Source organism: Athene noctua, chromosome 1, assembly GCF_965140245.1.
Source record: "Athene noctua chromosome 1, bAthNoc1.hap1.1, whole genome shotgun sequence".
Taxonomy (NCBI): Eukaryota; Metazoa; Chordata; class Aves; order Strigiformes; family Strigidae; genus Athene; species Athene noctua.
Window position 1 is genome coordinate 192,766,407 of NC_134037.1, and position 16,061 is coordinate 192,782,467.

Sequence of the window (16,061 nt, forward strand, 5' to 3'; positions counted from 1 at the left end):
CATATGGTACCTGTGTTTATAAGTTGTTCACCTTTGCATGAGGTTAGAGTTGAGTTTCAATTGTTTATGCATCTTTTCAATTGTCTTAATGCTTAAAATGGATTTCATACATTAGATACATTCAGACTTTTAAAATTATGTCAGTTATTTTCCTCCATATAAAATCTTTGTCAGATTAGAACTTCTAATCATGCTTTTTGTACTGGCCATTTCAGTCATGTCCCAGAGTTACGTGGTTATAAATTTAATCTTAATGTGTTTATTTCTAAGTGATTTTTCACTTTCTTCTAACACTGTTGTACATAAACAGTAGTGATACTGTGTTGCTTATTAGAGATAAAGTTAAGAAAAGGAATGGTGGGAAGGCATATAAACCCTGAAGCATCTGTATGATGATGCACCACCAAAGAGGAGAGCCTCACTCTGTTAAGTAGTAATGAGCAGAAAGTCCTTAAACAGTTCAGAATAGATGTGATGATGCACCTGGACTTTCAAAGTGGGAACTCTAAAGGTATTCGAGGTTTTGGGATCCTGCTGAAATATGCTACCTGATTTCTGGGGTTTTTTTTGTTTTAGTTTAGACAAGGGGATGTGGTTGGGGGGAATTAATCTCAAGATAATTATGACCAGTTTGTCATTTATTAGTTTCATAAAGTCTAAATAGTACTCCAGCAAATGACATGACTGTAGGTAGGTTTCATAGGCAGTGTCGGGGTTAGCAAATGTTACAGTATTGGAGCTCTGGAAAGCAAAATGGCTGGTAGTGAGGATGCAACGTCCTCGCGGGTTGTGTCTGAGTGGATTTACGGTGGACTGATCCAGGGCTGGGAGCGCTTCTGGAGCATGTGTTCCATTCGTAGTTCAACCTAAAAAGGAACAAGCTCTTGCACGCTGGTCCTGCTGTATGATGCAGCAGCTACACAGCATGTGGGGACCACTGAATTTGGTTTCAGATACAAGTTCCTGATACAAATAATGTAGTGTACCTATGTTAACATTTCTGTACCTATAGTAATTTCTAGGAATTTATGTATTGGGAGCTTGTCTTAGTAAATAGCTGCTCCTAAGTGTTGATAGACCTTTAGTTACATTTTTTCAACTACATTTAAATGCATTTTCTTGAGATGGGTGCTTGTGTTGATTTGTCTATCAATTTCAAAAGCTGTTTAAGTGATGATGAAATACTTAGTTCCTAATCACATACATGGATTCCTTTTTTTTTTTTTTTTTTGGCATTACTTTCCTGGTTTGTAACTTTCTCCTGAATACACATTCATTCAAATAAATTCACAGTTTTGCTCCTGTTAGAGGCTTGCATCATTTGTGCTTTGGCATGGTGGTATACTGAGTATTTAAACATATTCTGTGTTGCAAAATACATTATGCATGTTACATTTTGCAGTTCAGGTAGTTTTCTTGACCTCTTCATTGTCACAGATCAATAAATCAAATTTATGCATGTAGACTTTTTTTGACAAGCTTTATAAAAAAAACCCCAATGTCATCTGTAAGCCGTAACTTGACTTGCAAAAGCTCAGCACATCAAATAAAACTCGCCAGTTTCCATTTGCCCTCTTTAAAAATGTAAAACCTTAGGGGGAAATTCCATTGTCTATCTGGATCTACATACGCTGATGTTTGTCATTAGATAAATAGGTAGAGCTAGTCACAAACATTTGCAGAAACGGTAGCTTCTGGACTGGCATCATACCCTGTGCAAGATTCCCATCTTTATAGGGTTCTGTTGCAGCTTCCTAATACTTGGGTCCCAGCAGACTGCTGTGGAGATTACACTAGATTTTTGTTAAACAGCTCCTTTACTTTATATTTCTATGTCATGATAACATTTTACATAAATTTTTCTAATGATTAACATTAAACTGTTCAGCAATCCTGAATGTAGACTAAATTTGAAGCAGATCTTAGAACGAGGCCTTCTGAGGCAAAACCAGAATACCCCCAGTAAGCTGGAAGCTGACCTTTAGAAAATTTCCACACTACTTGTATTTTCACTTCTATTTGCACTCATGCTAAAAAGAGTATTTTATCTGCAATGTTTTTGTTGTTCTTGATACTGAAAACATTGATCTTAAGTCTGAAAAAAAACCAAAGTTTGAAGGCTCTACCCTTTGATAAGTATCTGGTATTTGCCAAAATACTGAAGCCAAATTTATATTTTGGTACAAACTTTCCCTGAGGAACGTTTTGCCCAGTGAAATATGACAGCTGTCATTGTGCTTCCAGACTCAATTCTGACTTGAGCTGAAACAAATCCCACTAGGGGCTGAATCCAGTTATTCAGCGCAGGTTAATTAAGTCTTTACTTGAGTGAACTATTATGTCCATCCCAGAAGCTGTATGGCTTGTAAATGAGAATGCTCAGTCTGAAGGGCAGTATCTAAGACAGATCTTATTGGTAAAAGCATATCTTGCATCTAATGAAAGACATTAAGAATATTGTGAGTGCTCTCATCCTGTAAGAGAGTACCGAGAGGCGATGGTAAGATGATGATGACTCCACACAGGCGCACACAGAGTTCCTCTGTATTGGTGCTTTTTTTTGATCACGGTTTTACACCCCAGGAGCCTAATCATGCCTATTTTGCAAGTCAAGACCTCTGGTTTGCTTTTAAAGGTTCTTAAACCTCTACATTTTGAATTTATACTATGCTACATTTCAGTTAGCCTGCAGAAATGGTAGGAAAAACATAATCAATTGTTCAAGTAGTATTATTTATATGTGGATTCCTTCAAGACAATTGATTAAACATCCCCTGAAGTGTTTAATGGATTGTTTTCCCTCCTTTGAGATGCAGTAACACTTCAGTGCCTCAAGCCAAACTATTTTATAGTCAGCTTAGTCATACCTGTTAGAATAGCACACTCTGAAAGGCTAAAATATGTCAAGAAAGTGTACTTGGGTGTGAGATTTTCAGGTTCTGGGGGTTTGATTTTTTTATATCTTTGCTAGACAAATACTATTAGTGATTTTTGTCATCTGCTCTAGTCTTAGTGCAAGTTGTTTTTTTTAACTGATAAGCATGCTAAAAATTTCTGTTCTTCAAATTGTTCAGATAATAAAGTACCCACTTCAGAAGTTTGTGTTTAAATCTACTCTCACATGGTTAAACTGTCAAATTGGATTCTAAGGTGTTTAAAAGGAATGCCAGGAACAGAGCAGAGAAGAATTATAGGTAGCCAGATTCCCATGATCTGCAGAGAGGCGATGGAGATAGGGCTCAGGAGATCAGAAGTCTTCAGGTTTGATGCTATTGCTCACATTTGGTGTGAAGTGGCTGTAAACAGTGATCTAATGTAACAGACAACTTCAGAGACTTAATCATGTGGGTTAGCCTCTAAAATGAAATGAACTAATCTCTGAGTATTGAGAATCTGAAGCAACCTTATCTTCCTAGGGAAAGGGAAAACACTTCAGCGCAAGTCTAAGCCACAGAAGAAGCGGGAAGAAAAGGACAGAAGAGGGAAAGGAAAGCAACAGGAGGATGAACTGAAGGATTCCTTGGCAGATGATGACAGTTCTTCAACCACAACCGAAACCTCCAACCCAGATACAGAACCACTTCTCAAAGAGGTACGGCACTGCTCCTAGGAGGCGGCTCCTGTGTCGCTGGCGGGTCACCTGTTAGAGCAGGAATACAGGCTCTTCCTCCCACCCTGCCCTCAGCTTTCATATACTGTACTACCTAACCAAAGACAAATGGTAATTAAAAAACATTTCCCAATCCTTGCCTTCACTTCTCTGTAGAATCTGCTCTAAGGTGTGAACATGCTTGAAACACGTAGTCTCAGGACTGAAGATGCTTGAGTGACTGTGGTTCGAATAAGCCACCAGTTGTCAGCAGCACTGTGGTAATTGTCTCTCTGCACACTCCTAGCCTAGTCTATTTGCAGAGTAAAATGCCAAAATATCAATACCAATTTTACTCAATAATCAAGTTGTGTGATAAAACCATGCATTTCAGCTGATGCAAAGGGTCATTGCGCTGGAGATTGTCAGCAGGTAGTTGACTTAATTACCTTTGACAATAGCTCTACCTTTATTTTATTCATTTGGCTTACATGCTTCTAGGTAATGAACTCTAAAGCTCTTGACAATTTGTGTAGTGGCCAGGTGGTCTTAAATATTTTGTCCTAAAGCATGTGCTAGGGAACCAAACACAACAAAGGTAATCAATTACAAAGAGAAGAAAACCAAGCCTAAATTTTGACATGTCTTTGAACTTTGGAAAAGGTAGAGATTCTAGCTGGGGGAAAAAAGAAAAGAAATCCATGTAATATGTTTTAGAAGTTACAGTTTGGTAAATTCTCATTTGAAAATCACCTTTGCTTTTTCAGGATGGCTATTTGACAGTATACTTGTATTCAGAAAGTCTTAGAAGTGTAGTTAAAAAATAATAAATCGGATGGTGAAGTCGCTTGTGTTCTTTGCTTTGTTGTAGAGTCTGTTTTAGATGCCTGGCCTGCATATAGCAGCTGCAGCATAGCTCTCAGTACAGAACTGGCATCTTTTTAAGTAGCCTTGGAGGCTGTGGCCTGAGGAGTGTGTTTGCAAACATCCAATCTCCTTGAAGCACGTTAATTTGCTGGGTATTTTGACTTCTACTTCTCCAAATAGGAAAAAATAGATAGCATGTTTTATAGGTATACTCACTAAGTAGTAAAAAGATAACTTCTATGCTGTAAAAATGCACGTTTTCAAATAGCATTCTTGCCTCAGCCTGATTTATACTATGTATGTTGTGATGCAAGAGGGACTTGACTTTTCATTAATATATTAACATGTTATAATGTCTTTTATAGGAACCTGAAAAACAAAAGGGAAAAGTTATACCAGAAAAACCTGAAAATGAAATAGTCCAAGTGAAACAGAAAAGTAAAAAACCGCTAACAAGTATCAAGAAAGAAAACCCTGTAGATGTGAAAACCAGGTAAGCAAAGGCTTTTTAGGAGAGAAGGCATTGTGCTTGAAGGGAAGATGGATTGATAAAAATCTGTGCATTCAACCGTTGTGGTTGCCAGGCTGGCTGATGTCAACAGCAGATACCTTTAAGCAGCTTCCTCTTCCTTCCTGATATTAGGGAATATCTGAAGCTTGTAAATAATAAATTATTTAAGTGCATAAATAAAATGAGAACTAAATCCAGAGAAGAAAATCAGGTTAAGCAATGTTAAGTTTTTTGTATCTGGTATCATATACACAAAATAGGGTTAATGTTTCTACAGGAGCTTCTAGTGGCAGCACAGTAAGCCAGCGCTAACACGAGTGCCTTTGGTTGCCCTTGGTGAAATTACAGCCGTGCAATTTCCTTTTCGGTATTGCAGAGTAAGATCAGAGTCTTGGATATGTTATTAAAGGAAGCTGCTGCGGCTGCCAGTCCCTTTCCCTTACTGGCAGGCAGTTGATTGCAGATGGTAGAAAGGGAAAAAATGAAAAACCTTAGTCTTACTAGATCTAGTTCATTCTGAAAGAGTATTCTGAAATTTTGAAATCAGATCGGTATCCAAGTGCCACAGAAGTAAACTTTACCAAACTGAGGCATGGTATATTGGCCTGTGCTTTTCTTGTTGCTGTAATTAATATTGGACTAAGCGGGATTACTAGTTAGTATAAATAAATTTTCTTCAAAATATTTCTGAAAACACTGCCTGGCAAAGTCTCATCTTTATCTTATTTATTCTTACCATCATCTGCTTTCCTTTTATCGTATAAATCACAAGTTCATGATATGTGACAGTATTGAAAGGCCACAATGAGAGCTGGTTTGGAATTGTGCAAGAAATGGGTAAAATAGTTCCTCCCTAGAAAGTCTGAGAGATGCAATCAAATAGGTGGAGAAAAAGAACAGTATATAGCCAAATGAATTTGGTGGTGGGTTTGAATAGTTTGATGTCAACGACTAAAAGATGATCCTATGCATTTAGGGCAACAGCACATCTTAACGATCTAACAAGAGTGTGTGGGGGCAGAGTAAAAAAACGGCAGTTGCCATCTCTTGTTGCCTCTGTATAATCAAGCAGGTTTTGTAATCCCAGAGCTCCAGGATGAAAGCCCTAATAACTGTGTAGAGCAGTGTGGGTAGAAAATGAGCCGGGGCTGAGGAAGGGTGGAGTTGCATATAGGAGAAATACAAAACCCTGCTTATGAATAGCTTTGAAGATGAGCATCAGTTTGACATAAGAAAGCCACAGGAGACCAGTCTTTTGTAAGACCGTATGGCATATATAAAAAAATTTCCTCTTCAGCACTTCAGAGAGCTTAAAAATAAATGGATCTCTGTTTTCATTTAGTTCCTTGGAATTGTCTTATACTCCCCCGATGGAAAACAAGCAGCGCAAAACCTTTCCATCCAAGATATCTACCCAGCACCTTTTGACGAATGGGTCTAAATCAAGAAACCTCCCCAAAACGAGAGGTAGTGTGAGGCTATTTTTTATAAATATCTCAAAGTTTTATTCGTTTTTTTGTAACCCCTCTGGAGTGCTTAATGCTAAGTCCAGTGTGCAAAGAAAGCTGTTCAGTTTATTATGCACAGACTTGCTTTTCTTCTTCTTTTGTTCTAATAGGTCCCAACAGTAAGTTAATGGAGAGCAGGCCATCAGTATTAGCAAAATTTCTCCCTGGTGGTTCTGGACAGGAGCTAGGAAACACCAGCAGCTCAGAAGGGGAAAAGGATTCTCCACCACCAGAGTGGGACTCTGTGCCGCTTCACAAAGCTGGCAGCTGTAAGTAATGGCTAGAGGATGACAGAACTAGTCTTCTGCAGTGAATATCTGTAGGTAGGCTTGGTCTGTTTATAGATCTTCCTCTCTCATTTTCACTGCATAGTTGTGCTCCTGTTTTCTGCTGAGGGCCCTGTATTGATAGCATCTAGTACGAGTTGGGAGGTTTGAACCCACGTGGGCAGAACATGGGCCATTTCTGTGGTTCTCCAGTGATGAACAGGATTCAGAAGCTACTGGGGAGATTGAGGAAATGAGAATTACTGCTCGAATACTGAATGTATTTTCTACAGCAGATGGGGATTTGCTTGGTCAGGTCTGCTGCAGCCAGAGTTGAAACTAATTCAGTGATTCATCCTTGAGAGGGAACACTGAAAACGCCTTAATGCAGCGGTTAGTGTGGGGCACTATTGTAAGCTTTTTGGTTGTGTTGTAAGTCCCATGTGTGGGAACGGAAATCACCTTCCTCTTGCATGTGAGCATAAAGTCATCCCTCTCCACAGCACTCACTTAGAAAGGTTCTTACTTCTGTACAAACCAATTTATCTTGGTGCTTTCATTGCAGTACGATCTCTCCGAAAATAGGCAGTAAACCTGAATAACGATAGGTGAACATAGAGAAGCAGCTACTTTCTTTGATCACTGGGAACAGCCTTTGTCATAATTCCCCTTTGTTGCAACGTAATGTAAATACTACAGGAAGATGTTTTGTGTTTCTCTTTATAGCTACGGACAACCTTTATAAACTCTCACTGCAAACCCTGAATGCAGATGCTTTCCTGAAACAGCGACAGCCCTCGCCGACACCCGCCTCTCCATCTCCTCCTCCTCCTCCTGCATCGTTTGCTTTTGGGCCCCGAGGAGGCACTTACAGCAGCATTGTGAACAGCAGCTGCAGCAAGTGAGTCCAAGTCTGCCCCTCCTACTGCCTTCCCAAGCCCAGAACGCTGTGGAACCCCTTTGCTTCATACAGCACGTCTCCCTCTTCTCAGACCCATTTCCTCTTCCCATGGAAACTGCTTTTTTGCAGATACTGCTGTGCATATCTTACTGTGCTATTTATATTTCTCTGGGGTTTCTTACGACTTGGTAGATTGGAAAAATGTGCAATTACATGAACTGTTGAGCTGCTGTTAACATTTTCATGAATGCTAGCTTAAATTGCTGCTTTTTTTTACCAAACTGCTGAAGTCCAAAACCTTACACTTTTTTTTTTTTCTCCTTTAAGTGAAACGAAAAGCAAGCAGCCTAATGGTACCAAACATAAGCTGGCAAAGGCAGCTTCTCTTCCAGGCAGGAATGGTAACCCCACTTTTGCTGCTGTAGCTGCAGGTTATGACAAGAGCCCAGGTACTAGAACCAGCTTGGAGTTCTAAATATTTCTGAATATTTCCTGAAATTCTGTTATTTTGTTGTTTTTTATTTTACTCATTTTATATATATATTCTTGCAGGTGGCAGTGGTTTACCAAAGGTTTCTCCAAGCAAGACAGATGTTTCCAGCAATATTAGCATTTCCCACACAGTTGTTGACAGTGATGGCTCTGACAGGTAATTTTTATATTCTCTAGGCAAATACCTAGGCCCCTAGAGAAGATGATTGTGAGCTGTTAATGGCATTTTGGAAGGAAGTGACAATTCCTTCTGGTTTGTTCCTTTTATTAAACTGTTCTTTGAAGTCTGGGTGCAGCATATCTCACCTTGCAAAAAAAAAAAATTGGAACTTAGAGCTGACCCAGAAGTAGAGAGAAGGATGTTCTGGATGTGATGGGGACTATTTCCTCATCGTTCCAAGTAACTCAATAGTCTTGTGTTCCCCAGGTGTCTGAACAACGAGAAATCAACTTGACTTTCAGTACTGAGGAATGCATACCAAGGTCACTTAAAATAGTTTGCAGGCAGAATACCTGTGCTGTACAACAATATCTTTCACTCCTAGTTTTAACACTGAGACCAGAACTATCACTGGGCTTTGCATAGGAGCAGAAAAGAGCTGTGCTTGGTCACATTCCCCAAGACACACTGTCTTTTCTGACATGTTTTGGCAGTGCACATCTCTCTCAGTTGTAAAAAGCGGGGATTGTCTGGTAACCTTTCTGGAATAGGAAAGAGACTTGAAGTTTCAATACGCAAAGGAATTCCTTTTCTGAGCAGTTTGTTGGGTGGGGGTTTGGTTTGTTTTTGTAAATGTTTATCACTGGTTCCAGTTAACTCATCTGTATTTTCAAGAAGCTTGTCCATGAGCTAGAATGTGAGCATTTGTATCCCTTCTGAGTTGCTCTAAATTTTATCTGCTTGTTAAAAAAACCCTTCGCTATTCCTTAGACCCTAAAGGTTTTCTGAAAAAGGCCAAAAGAGCTACTCAGGTTTGTGTTGGAGCTCAGTCTACACATTAAAGAGCATGTTGCTCCAAGGGTGGGTATATACCCAGGAAAGTGGTATTTCACTGAAATCTTTTGTTAAAACAAAACCAAGCTGACTTCCTAACTCTTGATCACCATTTGTACATGTACATTTGTATGTAGGCTAGCAAGTTAATATTGTCAGTATTATTGTGTTAACAAGTTGTGTATCGCTTTCCCATTGCTTCATAATATTTAGTTCGGGTTTGTGGAGTCCAATCAGCAATCCCAGCAGTCCCGACTTCACTCCTCTCAACTCATTCTCTGCATTTGGACATTCTTTTAACTTAACTGGAGGTGAGTTTTTGTTTTCAAGAATTTTTTCCTATTCAAATAAAGGTAAAGAAACAGTGTGTCTCCATTCCACTGGTCTAAGTACAGACAGTGTTCCCATCCCTGCCCCCAAAAAGGAGGGCTATGTAGGAAAGTGTGTTAAAATTTTGGTGGGGTGTTCTGTGTTTCAGCCCAAAGAGAATCAGTGGAAACTCTTAGTGTGTTTGCTGGGCTGGAAATGCCCAGTTTTGAAGTTTCTCAGGTTCAGTAAAATTTCTTGATCCTTCTTTTTTGCCTTAGTCTTCCTCCCCTTCTTCCCTCCCCCTGAAGCTTTACTGTAGGTCTCAGAAGTGTGCCACTAGGCCTGTGGTTTCCTGAGCACTTGATGCCTGTATAAAACCATTGCTTTATAAACAAGGCAATGGCTCATCCCTCCTGTTGCTTTCCTCTTGTGTTCTGCTCTAGTGTTTGAATAGCCGCATGATGAACTGATGCATACTACACCCAGCAATTAATTCCTGTCTTTAAATATTTCAGTAAACTTTCCATACATGACTACTGAGATGGGCCAGGCCTTGGTGCGGGCAGCAATATTGTAGGGCACAATGCTCTGTGTACTTACAGATATTTGCACACCATGTTTGGGGATACACGGGATTTTTTTTTAAGGTGTTGCAAAAGGTGATAGGTTAAGCAAACTTCCCATGTGGCATTTGAAAATTGGATCACGTATGTGCTGAAAAATTTACGTGTCTACTGAAAAATGCTGGGGGTCCGCAGTCAATAGCAGCTCCTGCTGTGGGGTTCTTTCATCTTCGTCGGCAACAGTGGGCGCCAGTGACTCTGCGGGACGGCACTAGGCTTCCTGGGAGCAGGTCGGTGTGTGGGCCCCAGGTGAGCCCACAAGCACTGGTGCTGCCCTCTCCTTCCCGTAGCAGAGATGGGGTCTGGGCCAGGGTGCAGGCAGGGCCCCCCCATACCAGGAGTTTCCTGGAAAGGGTGCGCTGTGAGGCAAGCAGGAGCTGCGATTGCAAGAGGCTCCTTCAGCCCGGGCACTGACTCCACTGCAGTTAACACTTGCTGTGAGGAACTGCCAGGACTCAGTCCTGCCGTGCTTCTGCCTGGTTCCCTGACTATTTCAGCTAAATAATAGCAAGAACAAATCCCATAGGCCGATACCGAATTATACACAATAAGCATATAACACTTTTTTCCCTGCTATAACTGTGAGTCTAACTTTGTTGTCACTGTCTGCTGCAGGGCATGTGAGATGAGATCTGTTATTACTGTGTGACCTCTTCTAATCTCAGTTCTTGCACTGCAGCAGGACCTGCTAGAAAAATATGGAAATAACTGTGAAGAGTATCAGTCTGCTGTGGTTCTTGGAAAAAGAGGAAGAGTAATGTACTCAGTTTTATTTCATTTTATTTTTAGAGGTTTTTAGCAAACTTGGTCTAGCTCGATCTGCTTATGGGCAGGATGTTCAAAGAAACTGGAGTGAATTCAATAATGTTCCATCATCCATCTGGGATCCTTCAGCTACAGATTCTGTACCCTCCTGGCCAACAAGCTCAAGTTCCCCGACTCATACAACTGCAGTAAGTATTCAGTCCAAATACAGCATTTATTACTGTTACCAACCTGTTCTGTATCTGCCATCTAATTTCATTTAGAGGATTTTTAAATTTGGATGAAAAAAACAACTGTAGGATAAAGGAAAAGGGGAGCTGTACGTATTCCTCATTCCGTGTAGTTAAGTTGACATGGCTGTTGGACAAAGAGTGATTAATCCGCTCACTTGCGGATGATGAATCCACATAAATTGCTTCACATAAAAGTATTTCTCACGAGAGCATCTTGCAGCACTTACAAAAGCATATTCCATTCCCACCTGCTTTGGGATTGTGGAAGGAATCATTCTTCTGTGCCACGGCTGGGCACTGCCTCTGTCACTTCCAGTTTGATGGGCAGTTGCAAAACAGGCAATCTGATAACTTTCAGACCGAGATTCTGCTTCCAGAATCCAGTGTTGCACCTACTTTTAAATTAACAGAAGGTTAAAAAAAAAAATTATCTTTCAGTTTAGTAAAAACACTGATGGACTGAGCATAAGGTGAAGCATTTAAATTGGCAACTAATTTTGATGGAGCTCTTGAAAGTAGCCGAAGAAGAATTAAAAACAACTTTTGCACAGATTGTAGAACTGCTCTCTGATCCTTGTGCCTCTGTCTGTCAGAATAAAACTTATACCACAACAGCTGTCTTCAATGCCAGCTGAAATCGTTCTTCATCTTGTCTTCTGAAAATGTTTTTGTAGTGAGTAAGAGGCAGTGTTTACTTCACCTGGTAGCAGTTCAGATGGAGTGGGGGAAGGCGGGGGGCAGGGGAAGCCGAAGAAGGTCACACAGCTTCTTATAGACACACACTCACTGATCCCACCCTTGTCATGCGGTTACAACTGTAGCTGTAACCTCCCTAAAACTATGTAAGGAGAGATTTTTTGCTTTCTGGTCACCTGGAGGGCAGATTTCTCAGCATTTGATAGAAGGAGGGATTGAAGACAACCAGAACAATCTCTCTAGCTCCTAACTCTTAACATATTTCCTGGCCTCTTCTGAAAAATATTTGGAAGTGTGCATCAGGAAGCACTGAGATGGAAGCCAGACAAATGGTATAGAAGAATTGTCAGTCTCTCCCTTTAAATACTTTGATGGTGGAAGTGGGGAGGGAAGGCATTTTAGGAGCTTATTCAAGGAGATGACTTAGTAAACAAGAAGCAGCAAATACACCGAAATATTCAAAGCCTTTTTAATGATAGTGACTTAAGTGCTTATGGTGAGACAGGACAGGAAAGCTTGGCTGTTCCTGTCACTGAAGGCCCTTGCTCTAAGGTACCAGGCCAGGGCTTTGCCTCTTTCTCCTTTCTGGCAGAAGAGCCAAAACTGTTCTTGCAAAGAGCACTCATATAGCGGCTTCTGTGTCACCTTCTTTTCTAGGAAGGTTTCTGGGGAGTTGATTATCCTCCTTCCTTATTTCTCTTGCTTTCTCTTTTTATGCATAACTCTGCTTCTGTACTAAATAGCATTTGAGTTCTGGGTCCTGTCTCCCCTCAGGCCTTGCTGCATTGCTGGTACTTCTCCCCAGGTTTCTTTCTAACGACAGTCCCTTATTCCTCTTTCCTCCATTTCCCTGTGTGGAGTTTTGTACCTCCCTCCACCACACCTGTAGGGGAGCAGCACTCTCACCTAAGGTACTCTGCTGCTCCTTTCCTGATGGTTTCTACTTCATGAGCTGTTGCCTTTCTATCAGGGACTCCCAAACATTTTTGGGACACACAGGAATTAGTTCCTGGCTCTTGCCCACAGGAGGAAATAAGAGTGGACATTTAGTGTTAGGGCTGGTGTCTGAGCAGCAGAATGTGCGTTTCCTGCGGTAGCCTCAGTAGTCTGATCCTTGTATAGCTTAAATATAACCATTTATTTATATAACAGTAATAAACTGTGACCCTAGTTTGGCTCAACATCTCAGTGACATTGGAGAGTCGTAATGACGTTGGCCTGGTTAACCCCTGAGTGTGTTCAAAATTCCTGTCCAACCCTCAGTATCAGATTCTTTGAGGATCCTTTGGTCATGTTAGTGTCCAACTAATCTCAGGTATGATCAGACTGAACATATCTTCTTCATTCCAGGGGAGAAAACAAAAACCCGAAACTAAGACATTTTCAGAGTTTACCTTGTTTATTTTTCTAAAGGGATTTTTATTTTAATCTTCAGATGCAGAGCACACTGATAGTGGTTAACCTTTAGTGTGCATTATCCAAGGGTTGAGATCTTGGGAAGGGATGCCCCATTCCTCCCAGTAAATCCAAACATGAGAATGTTTGTACCTTACAGCACTTACTCAACAAGTCCACTGCCTTTTGGATGTAGCAAGTTTACTGTATATTTGCAAATTGAATTTACAGCCTATGTACATTAAATCTGTTGGCGCTGAGGTATGTAGTGCGTTAAGCCCACATGTAGCAGGTCCTGTGCTAATATTAGCATGAAAGTTATGCTAACCTTTCTCATCTCCATCTTTGGCTGCTTCCAGGTATTACTTTCCACCACCTCAGGGGTTAGATTCCTCTGCTTGTTGCTTGCTACTGTTTGGGCTTTAATAAAACTGTTGACAAAACCTGGGCCTTGTTCATTTCTGCATGGGTTCTTAGGCTTGCTATACCTGTCCTGTGCATCCCAAATACATTTGTGATGTGTTGCAGCATATCTGCATCTGCACCATGAGCATTTGTCAGAGACTTCCAGCTGTCTTGAGCCAGGACAGACTTACTGGAAGTCCATGACAAAGGGCCAGTTCTCCAATCCTCTCTCCCTTCACCTGGGGAAATTTTGGATGGGGGAAAAAAAGTATATACTGGGAATGTGGGGAGGTACAGTGGGGCTGAACGCAGGTAGGTTCATCCAGAATGTACGGACGTGTCTGAATACAAGGAGATAAGTTTGCAAACAGCCAAAATAGGATCAAGGAATAGACTTTGCTGCTACCTTCCATTACAACTTGAATTTTGCTGGTTTTTTGAGACTTGAACCACGTTTATCTGCCTCATTCTATCTAGTTTAATTAAGCTTGAGCTTTTTGGCCCTTGTGTTAAAGCTTGAATACTAGTAGTGCTTAAAATTAGTAATGGTATGGGGATTTATAAGCTCAAAACCAGCTGAAAAGCCTGTCATGTAATTGTACTCTGCAGCCCATGCAGTTACCAGATGTGTTTGGTGACTGTTAGTAGTGTGGTTCCTCTGGGCAAGCTCTAGTAAAGGGAGTTGAAAACTCCATGTTGCAGTGAAGATGGAAGGGCTTCTGCAGCAGGCTTGCTACAGCTTAGATACTTTTCTTTCAGCGGGCTGTAAACAAGGTGAAAATAGAGGTTACAGAACTACTACTTACCTGGCTCTGTCTTTACTGCAGTCAATCCTCGGCAACCCAAGTGGCCTGTGGTCCACCACTCCATTCAGCAGTTCCATTTGGTCAAGTAATCTCAACAGCGGCCTTCCCTTCACCACTCCAGCAAACGCCTTGTCAGGCATTGATCTCATGGGTAGTGAAAACTCCGCTGCTGCACCTCCGCCTGCCGCTGCCACCGTTGCCAATCCTGCTGAAGACATGGGACAGACCTACAATCCCTGGAGAATTTGGAGCCCAACAATTGGAAGAAGAAGTTCAGATCCTTGGTCTAATTCACACTATCCTCACGAAAACTGAAGTTAAGCAAAAGGAAAGAACTCTAATCCAGGTCATGATACAATTCTGAATGCAAATTTTTGAAACATCATTTTCAGGCTGTTGCTGGTCATTGCTTCCCACCCCCCCACCTCCCTGTGCCAGTCATGCTTTCCTCACTTGCTCCTTTTTAAAGTCTGTCCTGCAATATGGTAGTGTGAGATCGCAGATAAGCTTGAAAAAGTCTGGGTGTGGTCACAAATCCCAACTACAGCTGAAGCCTGTAAATCTGAACAGTTTCACTGGTTTCATATTTTACCATCCGCCATCTTTATTTAGGAAACGATTTGAACTATAAAAACAGTCCTGGCATGCAACACTTTCATGAAAAGTACCGGTTTGGGTTTTTAAATTTTTTCCAGTATTATCCTCCAAGTTCTAATTTAAAATCAAAAGGCACTTTGTGCTAAAATGCAGAGTATTTTTTTAAAATAAGGCTGTCTTTGGTAACACAGGTTCTAAGAATGTAAAAATGAAAAAAAAATCAACAAAAAAAACCAACACAAAACCTTAAGAGCAAAATGGCTGAATGTAAGAGCATTCTGTTGAGACTGTAATACACTTTGTGTGCTGTTTGTACATTTGTAAACCTGAACGCATTTTTAAGTTGAACTGAAATGCACACAGCCAAGACTTGTGGAAGAAACAAGATACCTTGTGCATTTCTTACAGATACAACTTTGGGTTGTACTTTAAAATAAATACTGCTTTTTTCAAGATCTGTCTGCTGTAATTCTGTTCTCATGGTATTTTCTCAACTTGTGCATGCAGGAATTTGCTTGGTGGTGGTCGCCTTTGGGCCAAAATCTACTGCCTGTAGGGCCTATGGTAATAGAAACTTCACTGCAGATGAAACCTGGCATCTCAGAAGCATGGGTTTGCTTAGCAGCAGAGAATTAGAAATTGTTTTTAGGGTTACACAGTGCCACCCACTCAAATTTGCTGGATAGGGAAATGCTGGAAAAATGTCTACACTGTTTAAGTTTCCGAGTATCAGGTATAGTAGCAGCTGCTGCTGTTGATGCTACGCCCATACCTTTGTAACACCGTTCTTGTGTAGGTCTCAACAAGATCCTTACTATTTTTAGATATGATTTATCTGTCTGGTTTTTCTTCATTAACAGAAAAGCAAGCCCCAGTGACTGTATCTTCATCTGAGTTAAAGCCAGGTAAAAGTGAGCCCTTCCATTAGAAAAATGTTAGCAGTCACCAGCAACACAAATCGTGACTCAGTGGCACTGCTTAAAATTTACTGCAGTGGATTTTTATCAGAATCCATCCTTTTAAAGAGTAAGGACTCTAAATTTTAGTTAAAACCTTTATGCCACAAGGAATATTGTATGCAACAAAATATGAAGGTTAAATAAC

At 40.7% G+C, this 16,061-nt stretch overlaps 1 protein-coding gene across 1 annotated transcript in view; it reads left to right on the forward strand.

Annotated features, from left to right (window-relative positions):
• TMEM131 (transmembrane protein 131) overlaps positions 1-15,412 on the forward strand; it is a 99,624-nt gene extending 84,212 nt beyond the window's left edge. Inside the window, exons 32-41 of the mRNA XM_074908449.1 lie at positions 3,417-3,592; positions 4,822-4,949; positions 6,310-6,434; positions 6,586-6,744; positions 7,468-7,642; positions 7,970-8,091; positions 8,195-8,291; positions 9,342-9,439; positions 10,850-11,013; positions 14,382-15,412. Of these exons, the coding sequence (XP_074764550.1) occupies positions 3,417-3,592; positions 4,822-4,949; positions 6,310-6,434; positions 6,586-6,744; positions 7,468-7,642; positions 7,970-8,091; positions 8,195-8,291; positions 9,342-9,439; positions 10,850-11,013; positions 14,382-14,675 (1,538 nt within the window). The 3' untranslated portion in view covers positions 14,676-15,412. The remainder of the gene's footprint in view (positions 1-3,416; positions 3,593-4,821; positions 4,950-6,309; positions 6,435-6,585; positions 6,745-7,467; positions 7,643-7,969; positions 8,092-8,194; positions 8,292-9,341; positions 9,440-10,849; positions 11,014-14,381) is intronic.
• The last annotated feature ends 649 nt before the right edge of the window (positions 15,413-16,061 follow it).